At 45.5% G+C, this 18,814-nt stretch overlaps 2 protein-coding genes across 2 annotated transcripts in view; one reads left to right on the top strand and one right to left on the bottom strand.

Annotated features, from left to right (window-relative positions):
* The window catches only part of LOC133368032 (keratin, type I cytoskeletal 17-like), a 30,452-nt gene extending 25,384 nt beyond the window's left edge, over nt 1-5,068 (bottom strand). The window contains exon 1 of the mRNA XM_061592114.1: nt 4,988-5,068. Within this exon, the coding sequence (XP_061448098.1) occupies nt 4,988-5,068 (81 nt within the window). The remainder of the gene's footprint in view (nt 1-4,987) is intronic.
* A 10,591-nt stretch (nt 5,069-15,659) lies between these two features.
* Nucleotides 15,660-18,542, top strand: EIF1 (eukaryotic translation initiation factor 1). The gene is made up of 4 exons (XM_061588860.1): nt 15,660-15,826; nt 17,058-17,221; nt 17,467-17,568; nt 17,826-18,542. The coding sequence occupies exons 1-4, from the start codon at nt 15,796-15,798 to the stop codon at nt 17,868-17,870; spliced, it is 342 nt and encodes a 113-aa protein (XP_061444844.1). The 5' UTR covers nt 15,660-15,795; the 3' UTR covers nt 17,871-18,542.
* Nucleotides 18,543-18,814: the final 272 nt, after the last annotated feature.

Raw genomic sequence — 18,814 nt, 5'->3', positions numbered from 1 at the left:
CCATAACTTTCATTGCAAAATGTCTAATCTTTTGGGAAGTGGGTTTATTTTATTTATTTATTACATTTATATCCCGCCTTTCCTCCCAGAAGGAACAGCAAACAAAAACACAAAAAGCACTTTAAAAACTTCTTAAAAACGAAAGACTTTAAAACATTTTCTTAAAAATTATAAGCATATTAAAATAAAACATCTTAAAAACTCTTTTTAAACAACTTTAAAAACATCTTTAAAAACAATTCCAAGGACAGGCACAGGCTGTGCAAGACTTCCCAATCAACAATAATTGCACGACCTGAATTTGCTGGTATGTGATTGAATCCCATCTTAAAATAGAGACAGTCTGGAAGCACCTTAAGTAAGGGGAAATGGATGACGCTGCCTTTCAAAAGAGCACTCTGTTTCTGCTCTGGAGCACTTGGATTTGGTATACTATACTTCAGAAGCCTCTTCTCTCATTTTCAAGGATCTTGGGAGGAGACGAGCAGTAAACAATGAACTTTTATATTCCTAACCTGGGAGGTTCAAGGTGACTAACAGCAATGGACATGCATGAATAGGTCTATGCCCCTGAAAGAAGGGGTCGGAGGAATCTGGATCCAAGACAGTCACAAGACATTTTGCTGCCGGAAGCAAAGGACAAGATGGTGCCCCTCTGCATTCCACATACAGAAGTCGGCTAGACTGGAAGCTGAATCATATTTCAACACTGGCAGCAGGACATTACCCTCTGCCCCACCTGAGGGCAGCCTAGTTTAAAGGGCACAGGGCAGGCTGCATGGCACACATGGCTCTGTCCTCCAATAGAAAGGAACAGCCAGCAGGCCCAGGATGAATGGTGGGAGGGAGAGCTGCCATTGCCACAGGCTAGCATCTGCTGCCTGAGATGGCCACCTCACCCTGCCTAATGATAGGGACAGCCCTATCTGTATCTACTGAAGATCTCTGGCCGACTTGCAGTACATTCACAAAGATTTCTGACTCCCAACTGTTTAACATCTTGGATCTTGGAATTCTAGTAAAAAAATATTTCCACCCCAACCTTAAAGAACATAGAATCGTAGAACATGGGGGCAGGGGGAAAGAGACACATCCACCCATCATAAGAAACTGAGCAACATGGAAGTTGGGGGTAACTTTGGGAGGAAAAGGGATAAAAACAGAATTTTAAAATACTAAACTCTGCCTATGGAGAATGCTTAGTTCCTTGGAACATGAGAACCAGTGTGGTGTAGTGGTTAGGGTGTTTAACTAGGACCTGGGAGATAATGGTTGAAATCCCTACACACCCATGAATCTCACTGGACAGCCTTGGGCTAGTCACAATCTCTCAGCCTAACCTACCTCACAGGGCTGCTGTAAGGATAAAAAGAGGAGAACCACAAACTGTTTGCGGGAAAGGTGGGGTCTAATTAAATAAACAAATTCACTAATAGGCAAAAAACCTTGAGGTCTAAGAACGTACCTATAGCCAACAGATCAAACTTTAAAAAGCAGAGAAATGGGCAGCTATAGTGAATGCACCAGGGGAGCAGGAGACCTAACCTCCTCTCCGAGATACTGTACTGCCTTACAAATTTGTCAAAATGCAAACACAATTTGGGTTGCTCTTTCACAGTCCAATCCACTTCGTGTGTAGCTTGCAAGAATTTGGTAACATGTGCCTTTCAGCATATGTAAAACTGACTGGGAGGGTGGGAGGAGGGGCTGGAGTGGGCAGGGGAGGAGGAAGAAGGAAGAGGGGAGGGGAGGAAGGAGGAGGAAGGGAGAGGAGAGAGGAAGGAGGGGAAAGGCAGGTCTGATCATTCGCATACTTATTGGGTTCAGTGGGATTTACTCCCATGGAATCATGGCTAGGATAGGTATAACTGACCATGAGGGAGGAGGAGGAGTGGAGAGTAGAGGGAAAGAGAAAGGAGGGAAGAGGGGAGCAGAAGGAGGGGGAAGGAGGGGGTTGGAAGGGGAGGGAAGGGGGAGGGAAGGGGCTGATGGGAGGGAGAAGGAGGGGAAGGCAGGTTTGATAATTTGCATGCTTGTTGAGTTCAATGGGATTTATTCCCATGCAATCATGCTTGCAAATGAAAAACTGCCTTCAAGTAGATTCCAACATACGGCGACCCTTTGAATAGGGTTTTCAAGATAAGCGGCATTCAGAGGGAGTTTACCATTGCCTTCCTCTGAGACTGAGAGGCAGTAATTGGCCCAAGCTTCATGGCTGTGTGGGGATTTGTAGTCCTAGGATAGGTAAAACTGATCATGCGGGGGGAGGGCGGAAGGGAGGGGGAGGAGGAGGGGGGAGGGAAAGGAGGGGTGAAGGAAGGGGGAGGGAAGGAGCAAGAGGGAGGGGATTGGAGGGAGGAGGAGGGAAGGACAGATTTTATCATTTGCATGCTTCTTGAGTTCAGTGGGATTTACTGCTGTGCAATCACGCTTAGGATAGGTGAAACTGACCTGGGGGAGGCACAGGAAGGGGAGGGGGAGGGCAGGAAGGGGAGGGGGAGGGCAGGAAGGGGGAGAAGAGGGGAAGGGGTAGATTGGATGGGTGGGCACTGGGCAGAAGGGAAGTCCCTTTCCTTTCCAAAAGGAAAATATTGTAAACAGTATTCTTTTTCAGGGTTTCTCCCACCTTTTTATTCTATAGCAGGCACATGTAGCCAGAGCTTGGAAAAGTTACTTTTTTGAACTACAACTCCCATCAGCCCAATCCAGTCTCCATGCTGGCTGGGGCTGATGGGAGTTGTAGTTCAAAAAAGTAACTTTTCCAAGCTCTGCGTAGCTTCCCACCCAAATTTAAACCAAAGTTGTCCCTGGCCACATCTACCCCAGACCTTTATTTCCCTTTAGATACTCATGGCTTCTCCCAAAGAATCCTGGGAAGTGTAGTTAGTGAAGGGTGCTGAGAGTTGCTAGGAGAGGCTCTGTTCCACTCACAGAGCTTTAGAGTGACTGACTGTTAAACTACTCTGGCTACTCCTCTCAGTACCCTTCACAAACTACACTTCCCAGGATTCTTTGGGGGAAGCCATGACTGTCTCAAGTGAAATCAAAGTCTGGTGTGGGTGTGGCCCCCTGATTAGGAAAGCCAAGCAGCTGTGAGTTTGGCTTTTAGAACACTGACTGTTGGTTCTTACTGAGCATGCAGACATTATAACAGACTTCAATGCAAAATTTCTTAAATTAATTAAAAATCAGCCAGACATTTTTTTAACTTTTAAACTGCAACAGATGAAGGTCGGAGTATGGGGCAAGGTCAGTATTAGGATTACAAGTACTTTGTGAATATGGCTGATTTTTAATTAATTTCAACAGATTATGAGAACTCTGACAGACAAAAGTCCAAAAGGGATCTGGTTTTTCTCTCTCTCTTTTTACACTTTGAACTCTCAATTCTTTCTGACTATTTTGTGTATTACCATGAAAATTTAGAGGGTTGTTACGCAAGCATTTATGGGTTCAGGACTATAAGGTTTATAAGGTTTTGTTTTGAAATGAGCTTATGGGAAGCATCAGAATGGCATGGGGGATATTTTCAATTTAACATTGAGGAATGCAAAAAATCCATGCTGACTATAGTATACAGCCCCTCTCGTGGCTGTATAATAATGGGGGAAGAAAAACAGCAAGTGGGACAACTCTAGCGTTCCTGGAGGAGGTACGTGACTTGGCCAGCTTCTCTTTGTCTTTTCTCCTGGCTTCTTCACACCTACACTACCACAAATCATGTACAAGCTCCACACACATCAAGCACACCTCCACAAGAACATCCAACAAAGTACTGATCTTATTAAAGGGCCTAATGACATATTCCACTAACAGCTCTGTCCTAGACATTTGTTAACTCAGGAAGTCCTACTGAGTCCAGTGGGTCTACTTGGTGGGGGTTTTTTTTTTACTAGAACCCCAATATCCATCAACTGGAGACAGGTGAAAAAGACATCCGCCCTTAAAATTAAAGAATTCTGAGACAAGTAATTGAGCACCAGAACTGAAAGAAGCTCACAGTCCTTCCACACAAAAATCCACTCCCGGTCACCCCAAGCTTTCTTCATTTCAGCAATAAAATTTAAGGTGGAAGTGGGAGAGGTTTGTTTTGTTGCTGTGGTTGTTAAACAGTTGGGAGGCAGAAGTCCTTGCTCATCTACTGCAAATCGCCCAGAGATCAGCTGCCATATCCAGATCTACCTCTTCTGCCTACCCTTGGTGTAAACCGGTGGGAACCTGCCAGTGTGTCTGTAGAGATTAAGAGGCAATTGTAACCCTCCCATCTATTAGACATTGTTAGTTTGACTCACTGGGACTTTCCCTCAGGAATTTTCAGCACCAGAATTCAGCGGTCAAACTTAAGGAGTCACAGAAAAGTTCCTTTGAGCATGTGCAGAATGCCTTTGCCCCTGCACAGTTGGGATTAGGAGGAAGCATTGCCAGAGTAGAAGGTGTTGCTTCTAGGTATGTTTGAAGCATGGCATCTCTTTTGGTTTTTCTCTTCAGGTTCTCATTTTTCTAGTCTTAAGTTCTGTGTTCCACATTTCCACCATCACTTTGCGAAATTTTTTTTAAATCCTCATGAAAATTCATCAGTATTTGAGTGCAAATTTCTCCTATTGCACACATTTTTGCAAGCAATCTCCCCTAATGTAGCACCAGAGACAGAAAATCCTACAAGTCCCATTCAGTGGGAGTAAAACTACAGTGATATAAATAAATAACAATTTGTTGCATTTCCATGACACCCCAAAACAGCTGCCTGGGGCATCTGCCTCACTCTGCCCAATGGTAGGGTCAGCCCTGTGGCAGAGGTCCCAACACGGTCAAGCAACAGCATCCACTTTAAAACTACCTCCATTTCCATTAAGTGCACTCCAAAAACACTGTCTGAGGCAGGTAGAGACTGGGTTTTGGTGGTACTCTTGTACCATCCACCCACATATCTTGATTCTGGTACTCTGCACCTGACTTCACCACTAGGAAACATCTTCCATCTACTCACCCTGTCCAGGTAGGCAGCCAGGCGGTCATTCAAATTCTGCATGGTGCCTTTTTCATTCATGTCAAGGATGTTTGTCTCCATAACGCCCTGCCCATAACGCCCTGCCATACTGTTCTTGGCAGGGGTCAAGAAGCTACTTTTGATTCCAGGGGCACCCCTGTAGATACTTGACTCTTTCTGAGACCTGCCTAGGCCAAGCAAGCTTCCTCCTTGGGATCCCTGGATACCTCCAGAGAAGGACAGGCTGCGGCTGGAGTAAGTAGCCATGGTTCCCTCCAGTGGCAGAAGGCAATGCAAAGTGGGAGAGTCAGCAATGTCAATCTTAAGAGAGTTCCCTTATATAGGCAAGCTGAGGGGCCGGGCTAACTCACAGCCTTTCCCCCACTGGATCATCTTGTCCTTCTTCATAGGGACATGGAACAAGAAAGGCATTTTTTTGGAAGCCAAGCTCTCCAGGTAATTCTCCCTTCCTCCTACTTGAGGCAAATTTGCAATGCCATTGCAACATCCATTGATCAGATTTGGATCCCAGCCAATTTGTCAATGCCAGATGGATGCCAAGATAGCCAAGATGAAATATCCATTTCTCGTCTCCCCGCTACAGTCCCAGAACCAGATGTAAACTGTGGATGCAAAATCTCTTCATGCATGTGTGTATGGGGTGGGGGGATAAAAGGGAACCTTGCAGGTTTGAACCTGCAAGAACAGGCTAGAGAAAGCAGCATGGAATGCAAGAATCATTAACTGTCAGGGGTGTCCTTGATTTTAAACAGAATTTTTAAACTGCTGGACAAGTCCATACTGCTTGTAGGCCAGCCCTAACATTAGACAGTATGAGGCGGCTGCCTCCGTCAGCAGACGCTGGGGAAGGGGAATGGCAATGAGGTGTTGAAGAGCAGAGCTGTGCGTGCCACACTGACCGCCCTGCATCTCTTAAGCCTGGGTACCCTCCAGTCTGTTGGAGGCTCCCATCTGCCCCACAGATCAGGGATGATGGGAGTTGAGAGTCCAACAACGTATAGAAGGCACCATGTTAATTCCCCCTGCCCTAAGCGACCATGCAGCCCTCATGTGTAGCAGAGGACATTGTTCCATCACCAGTGCTGAAAGAAGATTCAGCAGCTGGTCCGGTCAGCTTCTGTACGTGGAATGGGGGGAGATGCCATCTTGTCTGTCACCTCAGGCAACAAAATGTCTTCAGCCAGCCAGCCCTGGCATTCACACGTGATCACTGGCAGTTGCTTGGCATTAGTTCAGGACTGCAAAATCTGTACTTTAATGCTGTTTCCCCAGCGCTGCTTGAAAGTAATGAGGCAAGGAGTTCTGCTGACGAATATGATTGCAGTGCCCTTTTTTCAAACCTAGCATCTGCCATCATCCCTTGTTCTATGCAAAGAGATTACTACCATCTTCATTGCCAGGGTCAGAGAGAACAACAGGAGCTTCATTCACATCAAAGTGACTGAGAGTAAACGACAAAAATAGTTTATTCTTGCAACCTCTTTGATGGGGATTAAGCTGCTGCTCTTTAAATCTTTTGATGCAAAGACCCCTGCTAAGCTCTCAAAGTCCCATGTGATTTATTTGCTCCCCTGTTCAGTAATGACTGCCAGACAACACTGATGCCTTTCAGAGAAGTGGCCCTATGCTTGATGTGGCAATCGTATTTTCTATCAATATTGCATACAAGTCATTGGAATAAAAAAATTTCTTCCACCGACAGTTTAAGGGTCAGGAATCCACAAAAGCCTTGAGCCTTTCAGCAAGACTTGGCCTGCAATCCTAACTGCATTTCCTAGGGACCCAAAGCCATTGAACACAGTAGGACTTGCTTCCAAGCACAACACGCATCTAGATTGTACTGTTAAGCTGCAGTCCTGCACACGCTTACTTGTGCTGAGTGTAGCATGTGAGTGTAGCAGACAGGGAAAGGGAAGAGTATGCCAAGTCTGGGGGTTGAGTATTCTATCCTGTTCTGTAATTCGCAGATGTCAGCATTTGTGTGTGCAAGATGGTGGCAGTGTTGATTAACTCCACCATGGGCCTTGCTTTCGTGACTGCATCCCTATCTTGTTTCATGACCTCCCTGACTTGCAGGGGGTAGAGAGGCTGCAGTCAGAAGACACTGGACCCACACTTGCTTCTCCACCCTAGACTTTGTTTTCCTGATTGCATCTATGGCCCCCTCCAGACGTCCTCTCGATTGCACATTCATGGTGATTTGTGTTCATGATGCTATAAGGGTGGTCATAAGCAATCCTGCTTTCATTACTGTTGGCATCTGCAAATGTTTTGGAGCTGTTGTACTACTTTATGTCCAATCAGTGCATGTCCTGTAACTTCCTGCTAAAATCCCGTAACTTTTCATTTCAAGGGGAGGGGGGTTGTCATGCTATAGCCTCTAGACAGCAATAATATGGTAACACTGGGGAAGCATCATGGAACTAATAAAGCAGAATAAATCCAGCAGCAATACACTATTATTGTGTTAAGAGCATGTTGCAGAATACACCCACAATAAAACACTGGCCCAAGACAGGGGACCCTGTCTCTCTTACCTGCAGCCCCCGACACTTTCTTCATACAAGCCAATGGAGTAGATTTGATTTTGGATTTAACATCATAAGAGGAAGGAGACTGACACAAAGCAAAGACGTTCACTCATCAGGCCACCCTAACCCACCTATGCAACCCAGATCACAATGGTCCCAAGTTGAGGGAGGGTGGAAGGAAGGAGAGACAGATTTCATAGCGAAGAACTCCAGCTGACCCAAGTGCTGTGGAGGGAGTATATATCTTGCTTTATGAAACGCACATTGGCTCTTTAGAAAATGGAGAGAAAGTTCCTTCAGTATTTTGATTATCTTTTCAACTGTCGAAATTGCAGAATGTTGCTCTCCTCAAAAGTCAAATACATGTCTTTTTTTTTCTGAAAGTCACCCTTGACCAACACCCAAGTCAAAAGTTAAACAGAAGAATGTTGAAATTGAGGATAGTTCACATAGAAAAATGTGGACATTTCAACAAGCGTAGTGGACTGAGGAGGGCAAGGAGCAGAATGACTATTGGAAACATCAGCACAGGTATGTGGAATTTTCCAGTGCAAGGAATGTTCCATGTTTTTTTCCATAAACTGGATTTCACAAACATAAAGAATATGGAAAATCCCTGGCCCTAGCAGTTTCGGCAACACATTCCAAAGTACAGCTCTGAAAGTGCAGTAGGCTTACAATGATGTGCCCAAGACACCAGCCACAACCTACAAACTTCAACGTTGGCCAGAAGGGGAGAAGTAGCTTATAATGGGACTTCTGAGGGGCAGCTCAAGAATGCATTGGGCCACTTTCCTCCCCCCCCCCGCATTTATTTTCTTCACTATAGAGGTCTGGCTTACGTTTCTCTATGAAGCACCATGTACAGGGATGGTGGTTTTGATAATACCATGACAGTCTCCCTATTAAAATATTATTAGGTGTCCTGCATTGTGGATGCGCTGAGCACCAAAACAGGCCTATGCAGAGGGGAGGGAGGTGAAAACAGGACACTCAAGCAATGCGGCAAAAATTCTAGATACTGGGGGTGGGGAGCCAAAAATGGGGGTAATTATCAGGCTGTGCATGTGGAATTGGAGGATTTGAAGGATGAGCAATGACAGCTAAGAGGAGCAAAACTGAGCAGACTGATCTGTTCACATTCTGCTCAGTGTCTCAATGGGTGGGGGGAAGTTGCCTTGAATACAAGCAAGGAGAGCTTCTATTCCCCACCCACCTGCCCACCTCCAAGAGACTTTAAACTATGAAGGTGAATGTTCTCTTGCAGTTTTAATAAAAGAGGGTGTTGTGCCATCATCATCAGGCGCAAATCCTCAATTCCAATTGTTTTATTATTTATTTATTATTAGATGTATATCCCATCCTTCCTCCCAGCAGGAGCCCAAGGCGGCAAATTACAATTACACAAACATACTCCATAGAGGTAGATCAGGATCTAGTGGCAGATCTCTGGGTGATGTAAAATAGATCAGTGAGGATTTCTGACTCTAAAATGTTTTAACATTGGCAACAAGAAAAAGACTCCCCACACTCCAAATTATAAAATGAAGAATGTTAGCAGTGGAGGGGGAACTAGAGAGTGGATTTTTGTGCAGAAAAACTGTGAGCTCTGTCAAGTTCTGGTACTCAAAACAAATTCCTGGACTCAGAACTCTTTACTTATAAGTGCATCTCTTTTGCACCTGTGGTTCTGGCTGGTGGGTCTCAGGGTTCCGAAGTAGATCCCACAAGCCCAAACCATACCCTCCCCTGCCATAGCAGGACACCCACCACAGCTTCTCTGTTCAAGCTGATCTCTTCCATTTGGAGCAGAGAGAGGCTGCAGCAGCTGTCAACCAGTTCCACCAAACTAGGCTTCTCCCAAGTAAGGAAGTCAGTGTAGAAAGAGGCTTCTAACTGGGTATTGTTATATTGGGAACCAGTGTTAAGTCAAATGTGCAACCCACTAAGCATCAGAGTGCCATTGCCTTGCTTTCATTGAAGGCACATTTGGATATACATCCCCATTCACATTCTGGATGCACGTCTGAATGTCCAATTGGAGGCACTTAATTCATGCCAATTGGTGGTCCTGATCCATCAGGTATGCAACAGCAGGCTGGTTTTGCATGCAGATCTCCTTAAGCAGATCAGGGTGAGGAAGCAGAGGCAAGGAAGAGAGGGAAAAGGGAAATCTGCCCTCCTGTCTCCCCTTGCAACCATTTTTTGCAGGTTTCACACACACACACAGAGGAGCAACAAAGATAGGATCACTACACCAAGACAGCAATTCCCCCCCCCTACATTTCTACACTCGGGCTGTGAGGATAAAACAGGGAACCAAACCATGCATATTGCTCTGGAGGGTGGTGGTAGGTGAGAAATGTGATAAGTATGTTTAAAATCTTCGAGAAAGAGACAAGAGGCAGACATTGGGGGGTTGCAAAATGTGTAGCAGGGATGAGAAAGGAGGGAGGGTATGGAGATACAGCCAAGATAAAGCCAGGGTGAGGCAGGAGAAGCTTCACTGAAAATGTCATCCTGGACATTGGTGCATCGGGTTGGCAGCTTTTTATCATGGTCCTGCTCCTGTGTCACAAATAAAACAAACAAGCAGGAGTGAGGCACCTGTTAACCTCCAGATGTTGCTGGGCTCCAGCTCCCATAACCCATCAGTATTGGCCATGCTAGCTGAGGCTGATGGGAGTTGGGGTCCAACAACATCTGGAAGGCCCCAGATTCTCTATCTCCTCCCTAGAACTAAAGCTTTTCCTGGCTTGGTGACAAAGAAAGTGATAGGAAAAGTTAACTTCCTTAATTTTTGTGTGTCAGGCTGTTGTTCAGGGTACACAGGAGCAGGTAAAAAAAAAGATGGCAACCCTAATTGAACACTGTTTTTGTGAGGATCCATCACAAATAATTCAAGGACTGTCCACTACATTACAGAATCACTTGCTTTAAATTCAGGTTCCCTTCCTAACTAGTCCATGTGCTCTAAAGATGGAAAGATTTAGCAGTTTTGGTTCTCTCAGTTTCTTATTTTTCCAATCTTAAATTCGGTTCTCCACATTTCTGCAGGAATTTGTAGAAAATTCTTAAGCATTTTAGGCTGCAATCCTAGCTCCACTTATCTGGGAGTAAGCTCCATTGAATTCAGTTGGACTTGCTTCTGAGTAGCCATGGTTAGATTACAGCCTCATTACGAATTTCTCCTAAGAAACATATTTTATATGCAATTTTTGCTGTACAGATTTTTGCAAGCTATTTCTCATAATACATTTTTACTAATAACTATGTTATTTTTACTAATATATTCCTTTTTAAGCACATTTGCCCTTAATATTTGCATTTTTGTAAACACTGGTTGGTTGGAGCACTGCATCACAAAATTCTGTGAATTTCAAAGCACGGCTGAGTTTTGACTCTCATATTGTTTAGGAAAGTGCAAATTTGAGAGATTTGGCTTTAAATGCAAACAGAATCAAATCCCCCCCCCATTTCTATCTCAACCCTTCATCGCTCCTCTCCTCTCCTTTCTGAACCATTGAGCTCTTGCATTGGCCCTTCCCCCTTTTATTGTAGGACTGCCCTCTTTTTTTTCTCTCTCCCCTGAAAGAGGCCCCGTGACTTGTTAACAGCTGCCTGGAGAGTGGAAATTCAACAAGTGCTGCATTCTGTCTCATGGAAGCCATGCCTGTTGAATTTCTTCCTGTTAGATAGCCATTAAATTATCCCTGGGGAAAAGAGGAGATAACCTATCCAAAGTGGAATAGCACAGCAGACAGAATCTAACACATGCTGTGCACAGTAGGCTGGTTCTCTCAAGCGTATTTCTGCCATTTCCCATTAACCAACTTTTTCCTTCCAAAGTACACACACAGGGGATTTCATGACTTCCAGGAAAACCCTTCTGCTTTCCATGTAGCTGGGAAGCAAGCCAGGTTTTAAAGGCTCCTTGGTTCATTGTTACCAGTTTGCCCTGATTGGAGCTCTAGAACAGCCTTTCCCAACCTTTTGGTCCCCAGATGTTGCTGGACTACAGTTCCCATAATTCCTGACCATTGGACATGCTGGCTGGGGCTGATGGGAGTTGAAGTCCAGCAACATCTGGGGATTCCAAGTTTGGGAATGGCTGATCTAGGAGAAGGTGGTTCCCTTAAGCTTTTTTGCCTGACTGCTACATATTGTATAAGAGGGGTGGAGAACCTCAGGCCTGGGGACCAAGGTGGCCCTCCAGGCCTCTCTATCTGGCCCTTGGAACTCTGCACAGGCCACACCCCCTCCTAAGCCACTTCCTCTCACTGACCCTGTTCCACACCCTCCTCAGATGCTGTTGCATGTTCTTGAATTGTGCTAGTGCCTTTGGCTTGCCTGGATGGAGAGATGTGTGTGGGAGAGTGTGCATAGAAACCTCTGGCTACACATAAGCCAAGCTAAGAATCACTCCGGTTGCTCCACCCACTTTTCCCTCTGGCCCCGCCTACCACTAGCAATATGACCCATAAGGAAACGCAGCCCTTGGGCTGAAAAAGATTCACCTCTCCTGCTCTATAGTCACAACCAACCTGGGATTAATTAATTGGGCTGAGCATGGCCTCACCTCCAGAGAAACTAAGGGTACAACCTGGAATTGTTAGAATCGGGGGGGAGGGTTTGCTGCTGAATGTAATGGAGGACGCACTGGGCCCCCACCAAGCTTCTGGAGGCTTGTAAATCATCGGTGGTAAGATCATGGAATGAAACAATGGATGGAGTCCAATACTATCTCACCCAAGTGCTCTACACCTGACACCATCCATCAGATCTAAACCATCTTCTCTGACTTCTTGCTGAGAGACATTCCAACCACGAAAGTTGAGATTATTGTGAATAGAAGGTGAAGGGAAGAATCTCAGAGAAGAAAATCTGGTCGGAAGGAATGTTTTGCCTGGAGGCTGTTCTGGAGAGGTGGACAAGATGCAACAGGGGCAAGCTGCCTTTAAGGTTGTTCTAGGATATCCCCTATCCAGTTTCTTGATCATATCCAAGTACAGCAGAATGTTCAAAAACTGTGGGATGGGCCCTGGCAAGCCGTGATGCAAAGTTCCAAGAAAAGACAGGATCCTTCCTGACGCAGCTGGTGCCTCCTCCCTTCCTCATCAGCCCAGACCCAAGGAGATCAAACACTCCTTTGCAAGAGAAGGGCCATTGGAGATATGCTGTTCTAAATCCTCTTCCAAGTGCCAGTGTGGGATTAATACCCCAGACCACACAGATCTTTGAACACTGCCCTGGTATTTTATGATATGACAGTATAGAAATACTTTTATAAATAAATAAATACATAAAAGGTGCCTTGAACTTACAGAGAGTGCTTTTCCTGAGTAACAGGCCCTATGCATCTGGATTAAAGGAAAGGAATCCCCAAGGAAAGAGAAGGTACTTCTAAGATGGTTTAAATTCTGGAATCTTCCCCTTTAGAAATTTAGCACCAGCAGCCACCCCTTCTCAGTCACCAGCCTGCTCTTGCATTTACTTTACATTTTTACCTACAGGTTAGATCATTCACGCATCTTCTTTCTGCCTACTCCATCAGTCTATAAGCTACACCCTTGACAAGTGCTATTAAAAGGAGGAGGGCAGAGGGCACAGTCCCCTGCTTGTGTTTCAGATAAGTGATTATTGCCCATGATCACTCTGCATCTCTGGAAAATTCAACACCTCAAGAAAATTGCACTGAACTTTTTATTCTCAGAATTTATACCTAGCTCTTTCTCTTAGAATTATAGAATGAATGGGAAGGGAACACTTTCTGCCCCACTACGAGGGAGGACTACCCATGTCTGGGATGTCATGAAATCCACAGAGGGACATGACACATGGAAACATTCTCAGGTGTGCAATGTTTGGAAAGTTTTCCTTTTCCTTACAAGTTTCATACACTAGCCCCCATATGTTGATTAAATCTGGTACAGCCTCCAGGAGCCAAATAAAATTGCTTTGCAGACCACATCTGGTCTGTGGGTTGCTAGCTGATCTGGACAACCAGCAGTATGCTGACAGCAGGCACACTGCAGATATGATATAATGCAGATTGTACATTTATGCATTTAATTTCCCTCTGACCTCATTCTTAAAATCCCTCCACCCAGCTAAGTATATATGTCTGCAACCCAGGATAACACTTCATGCATTAATGGTTACCAGCCATGATGGCTGTGTTCTACTTCCACTGTCAGAGGCAGTATGCCTTTGAATACCATTTGCTGGGAATCACAAGTGGGGAGAGCACTGTTGTGCTCAGATCCTGCTTACAAGCGTCCCTAGGCATCTAGCTGGTCACTGTGGGAACATGAAGCTGGATTAGATGGGCCTTTGGCCTGATCCAGCAGGGCTTTTCTTATGTTCTTATAATGAAGTGGAGTATAGTCCATGACATGTTATGGCATGATAAATGGGTTCATCTTTATAACACTACAAGACTCTTTGTTGTTTATAATGCAGTGTTTTGCTTCAGACCACGAGTGAACCAAGCTGCACGCCACTGGGGACGTGTAGAAACACTGGTTCACAGGGGAATGTGAACCTAGCTACATGCCATGGGGTGAGGGGCGAGCAGAAACATTATGGCATCAACATGAGAAAGTTATCTACTGAACCAATATGGTGACCACCAGACTTCTGTTGCAGAAACCCCAGCAACAACACATTATCATTATCTTTTGATTTCTTCTTTTATGCACATTTCTTCCTGCCTGCATTCCACATGGAAAATCTTTAATTCATGCAATGTATGTAGTAAGAAAGTGAGAAAAGGAACATGGAGAAGGCCAGAGCCTTGGGCAGGGTGAACCCATAAGTTTGGATATGCTTACAATGGACATAAGCTGATCCAATGAGAAGCATCACTTCCCCTTTTGCATAAAAATAACCAGATCAAGCACTGTGACAAACACCAGTCAAACCCATGACAAACAGAAAGAGTTAATCCACTCTTAAGCTTTAACCTGTACTGACTGACTGGACCACATTCCTCTATGGAATGATGGCTTATAGACAATCTGGAGCAAGGTCAGCCAAAGAGTCTATGTTTGAGGGCTTGTTTGTGTGTGCTGCACTCCATACAAAATACAAATCGGTTTTGCCAGGTATGTTCTGGTTCCAGCTAGGGGCCACAGTCATAGGAAAATAACATCCAGATGTTTCCCTGCATTGCTTTACTATAGGAGTCAAGCACCTAGCTCTCCAAGGTCAAAACCAATTCAAGGAGTTGGCAACTAACCGTGGGATGCAAGCTGTGAAGCTGCAGCAACTCCCAGACTAAGAAGAAACATCCCAGTTAAACAGCAGAGAATATATAAAGCAGAGAATACATGAAGTATCTGAATGATGGGGAGAATTGTAGCAGAAGAGAATGGGAAGTATATCGCCCCATTTATTGGCTCTAGAGATGAGCAAACAAATTCCCTCTAGTTAATTCCAGAAATAGTTTGGACAAATGGGGCATCTGCGGAATTCTGAATATCTGAAATATGTTGTGTGTCTCTCTGGGCACATACAAACCGTTTTTCTATCACCAATGAATAGACTGCCCTCAGACGACTTTTTGGATTTCAGGACACTAAAATGCTCTTATTTCAGAAATAAAAACACGTGATTATCATAGCTTCCCCACATATGTAACGTGCAAACAAAACACTCCGATTCCCAAAGAAAGCCTGTCCTGATAATACGCATGCGCCAACTGTTCAGTTTCCCCCCCCTCGTTTTTTTTTTAAGACTCTGGGGCAAGACTGCCTTCCCTCACGTCTCAGAAAGTGCGCAACCCCTCCCCGCAACGCGTAGGTATGAGACGCACGACTGTTTCCTCCTCCCACGTTCTTTTTCATCCGATCTTCAACTCTTAGAGACCAAAGACGTCACAAGGGGATCCAGCCGTATCCAGTTTCCCTCCTCCTGCATCACCCAATGCGCAAGCGCACTGGGCCACACAAATATAGGGTGGGGAGGGGCAGAGCGTGACGGCCGTACAACTGCAGCCTTGATTCCTCCCATCCCCCTCCGGCGTTTTTTTCCTTTCTTCTAGCCAATCACTTCCTTCGCCTTCCGGTACGCGTTGACGTCATAAAAGCCTAGCCCCTATATAAGCCGTCGGCCGTTTAACCCCGCCCTTCCTGCTGCCTTTTCCTTTTTTTGGTGTTCCCTCACAAAGGTTGAAGAGCCGTTTCCTTCGCCGCCGCCTTTTGCCGTCGCTGCTCTTGCCTCCGACCCGGGAAAAAGGGAAGCGAAGCGCGTCGTATGTCCGCTATCCAGAACCTCCACTCCTTCGGTGAGGAACGAGGCGAGGGGGCTCCGAAGGCGGGAAGCCGCAGATGATTGGGGAGGGGGGTCAGGGGACAGACGAGGGAGGGGGAAATGGGCCGCACGGAGGACGCCTTGTGGGGGGGGAGCGAGGAGGGTTCCCATGCCGATCACAGGGCGGGACCCTGTTGGGCCCTGAGCGGCCATTAGGCAGGCTGGTGTGGGGGATGGGGAGAAAAAAGGCTGACTGGAAACTCGAGGGGAGGGGACATTTTTGAAACGGGGAGTAGTCATGGTTGCGGCAGGGGGCGGAGCCTCTTTGTCCGACGATGGGAGGGGCTGTGCTACAATGAGGGGGGCAATGGGGGAGGAGCCCCTTAGCCGCGGGTGGTGGATGGGTGCGGTGTTGAGTAGGCGAAGTTAAAACTAGGATGGTTGGAAGGAAGCTAGTATGGAACTTGACGGCGGGAGGGAAATATGAGGGGGGCGAAGGGGAATAATTTCTAATAGAAAGGCTAAGAAAATGGGGAGAGAAATGCAGGTAGTGGGCGGGCTAGATCATAAGTAACAAGGGCTTTAGTGTAAGGGAGGGGTGGGACGGGGGGTTACTGTGAGAGGGAAGTGTGAGGTGGTGAAGGTTGGGAGGCCAAATGGGGTAGTTTCGCCGACCATCCAAGCCCTAGGAGGGCTGGTGGAATCGGATCCAGTGTCTTAAGTCGGAGGTCAGAGCAGCAGCAGTATAGTTTTTAGAAGGAGAGGCGTGGGGATGTGGCATTATGGAGCAGCCGCTGCCATCTTTCTTCTCTATTTCTCTCCTCCTCACTGACGCAGTTGCTAATTCTTTCTGGTTGCGTCAGCCGGAGGAGGGGAGTGGCTTTGGGACAGGAGAGGCAGCTCAAAGGATGTCACGTGGCCGCATAGGAAAGTGCCTGTTTCAAGACCTGCAAGAGGAAGGGGGGTATGGGTGTTATTGAGTGGTAGAACAACTTAGTGTGTCTTGTGGCAGCTCTGTTTTTGGGATCTTGTGGTAAGTAGATGCCTGTGTGGGAAATGTTTCTAGGAAGATGTGTTGGTGACTAGCTATTTTTAGCTTACTTTGTAGCTAAGAAAAATAAAATCTTTCCCATTTCTTATGGGAAGCAGAAAGGATAAGCAGAAATTCTGTCTGTTCAGTGAGCCTGATGTGAGCACACCGACTATTTCTAGCAGGGGTGTAGTATCCCCGTGTGTAGTCTTTAACTCTTTTTTTCTCTTTCTAGACCCCTTTGCTGATGCAAGTAAGGGTGATGACTTACTTCCTGCTGGGACTGAGGACTACATCCATATAAGGATCCAGCAGAGAAACGGCAGAAAAACCCTCACCACAGTCCAGGGCATTGCCGATGATTACGATAAAAAGAAACTGGTGAAGGCCTTCAAAAAGGTAAGTGAACTTCAAAAAGGTTGCTGGGGGGGTTGGCCTTTATCCTTTCTGAAGACAATTTAAGCTGGAAAGTGTTTGGAGGTGTGCAGGACAGGTGCTTAAACCTTAGTTGTCAGAAGACAGACTGTTTCTGGACACCTGAGAGTATACTCTGACAAAGCTTTGCACACAGCTAATCTCTTTGAGTTTTCAAAAAAAGTAGCTGCTCAGAGCTGTATAACTAATGTGTTTTCTTGTTTCTATAGAAATTTGCTTGCAATGGTACTGTGATTGAGCACCCAGAGTATGGAGAGGTGATTCAGCTTCAAGGGGATCAGCGGAAGAACATTTGTCAGTTCCTTATTGAGGTAAGTTAAACCTCTTAATTGTTTGGGTTAATACCATTTGTTTCTCATTTTAAGATGAGTAGGTTCATGTTGGATCACAACAACAGAATTAAGACAACAGTACGCTGGAGAAATTGGCTTTTTACCTTGTATGGAGGTGTGGAGGATGCAGTCAACCTATGCCATTGTTGAGCTATTAAAAACACTTAACTTAGGGTACGGGAGTGTTCATGAGTTGGTGTTGGAAGCCACAATTACCTCTCTCTTTTCTTCTGCAGATCGGACTGGCTAAAGACGACCAGCTGAAAGTCCATGGGTTTTAAGTACCTGTGGTTTGCCAAAGTCTCAAGGGAGAAGACATCCTTACGATGAGAAATTCCTTGGGTGCCCCACATCACTAGTTTAAAAACAAGCCAGCTTGCATAATGTAATCACATCAGGTTCCCTTTAGTCTGGACTAGTGTAACTCAGCAATGTAATAAACTGACAAGAGCCCAAGTTGTGTCGTCTTGCTGTCCCTCATTTAAACCAGACCCCATTGTGATGGTATCAAGCCAATAGTTTTTTCTACACAAGACATTTCTGGTAAAAGGCCATGGATGTTCTGGCTGTGTTGGGGACTGTCTAAAAAAATGAGACCACTTTCTGTGTTCTAGAAATTGAGGCTAATAACTAGAGGTGCCTGTCCTGGATGAACTGTGACACTTAAGTGGCATAATGAACGGCTTGGGTCTGAATTTCTTTTGTATATCTGAACGAATCTTCCTTCAAAGGTATTAGGGGATGTGGAAACCAAAGTTCCCTTATCCAGGCGCATCAGTAATAGGCTCAATGCGTGGCTTAAAGTTAATGGAGCAGTTTTAAAATAGGATGTCATTGTGGAGTGCTGCTTTAGCAGATAATGACCCTGTGAAGCAACAGATTTTTTGGCTTGAGTCCTGATGTTCTGTGAAATGTATTTAAACACTTATTTAAATAAAAGTGATTTTCAGAAACTGTTGCCTTGTGCTTTCAATACCGTTAAGGGTAAAACGTGATAGCTTTTTGTCAGCTGAGGTATCAGTTCACAAACTTTAGCCCTGTGCTGCCGCCGCAAAAGAACTGGGCATCTTCAGAGGAGGAAGATGTTCTGGCTAACAGTCCTAGCTGTTGAAAAGCAGGGGTTCAGTAGATAATTTCCTGACTGGATGGAAGAAGCAAGAAAATTACAAAGTGCTGCCCTACCCTGGTATGTTCATGGCATGATGATTAGCCTGCTGACCTTGGA

Source organism: Rhineura floridana, chromosome 11 (genome assembly GCF_030035675.1).
Source record: "Rhineura floridana isolate rRhiFlo1 chromosome 11, rRhiFlo1.hap2, whole genome shotgun sequence".
NCBI classification, from domain to species: domain Eukaryota; kingdom Metazoa; phylum Chordata; class Lepidosauria; order Squamata; family Rhineuridae; genus Rhineura; species Rhineura floridana.
The sequence above is the reverse complement of the archived record's forward strand: the minus strand, read 5'-3'. Positions and strand labels throughout refer to the sequence as shown.

What these genes read in the sequence shown, in the direction of transcription:
- EIF1 (XM_061588860.1), top strand. Translation starts at nt 15,796, where the DNA reads ATGTCCGCTATCCAGAACCTCCACTCCTTCG. An exon ending in TGGTGAAGGCCTTCAAAAAG is followed by an intron (nt 17,222 to 17,466) that starts GTAAGTGAACTT and finishes TTGTTTCTATAG; the next exon opens with AAATTTGCTTGCAATGGTAC. An exon ending in TTTGTCAGTTCCTTATTGAG is followed by an intron (nt 17,569 to 17,825) that starts GTAAGTTAAACC and finishes TTTCTTCTGCAG; the next exon opens with ATCGGACTGGCTAAAGACGA.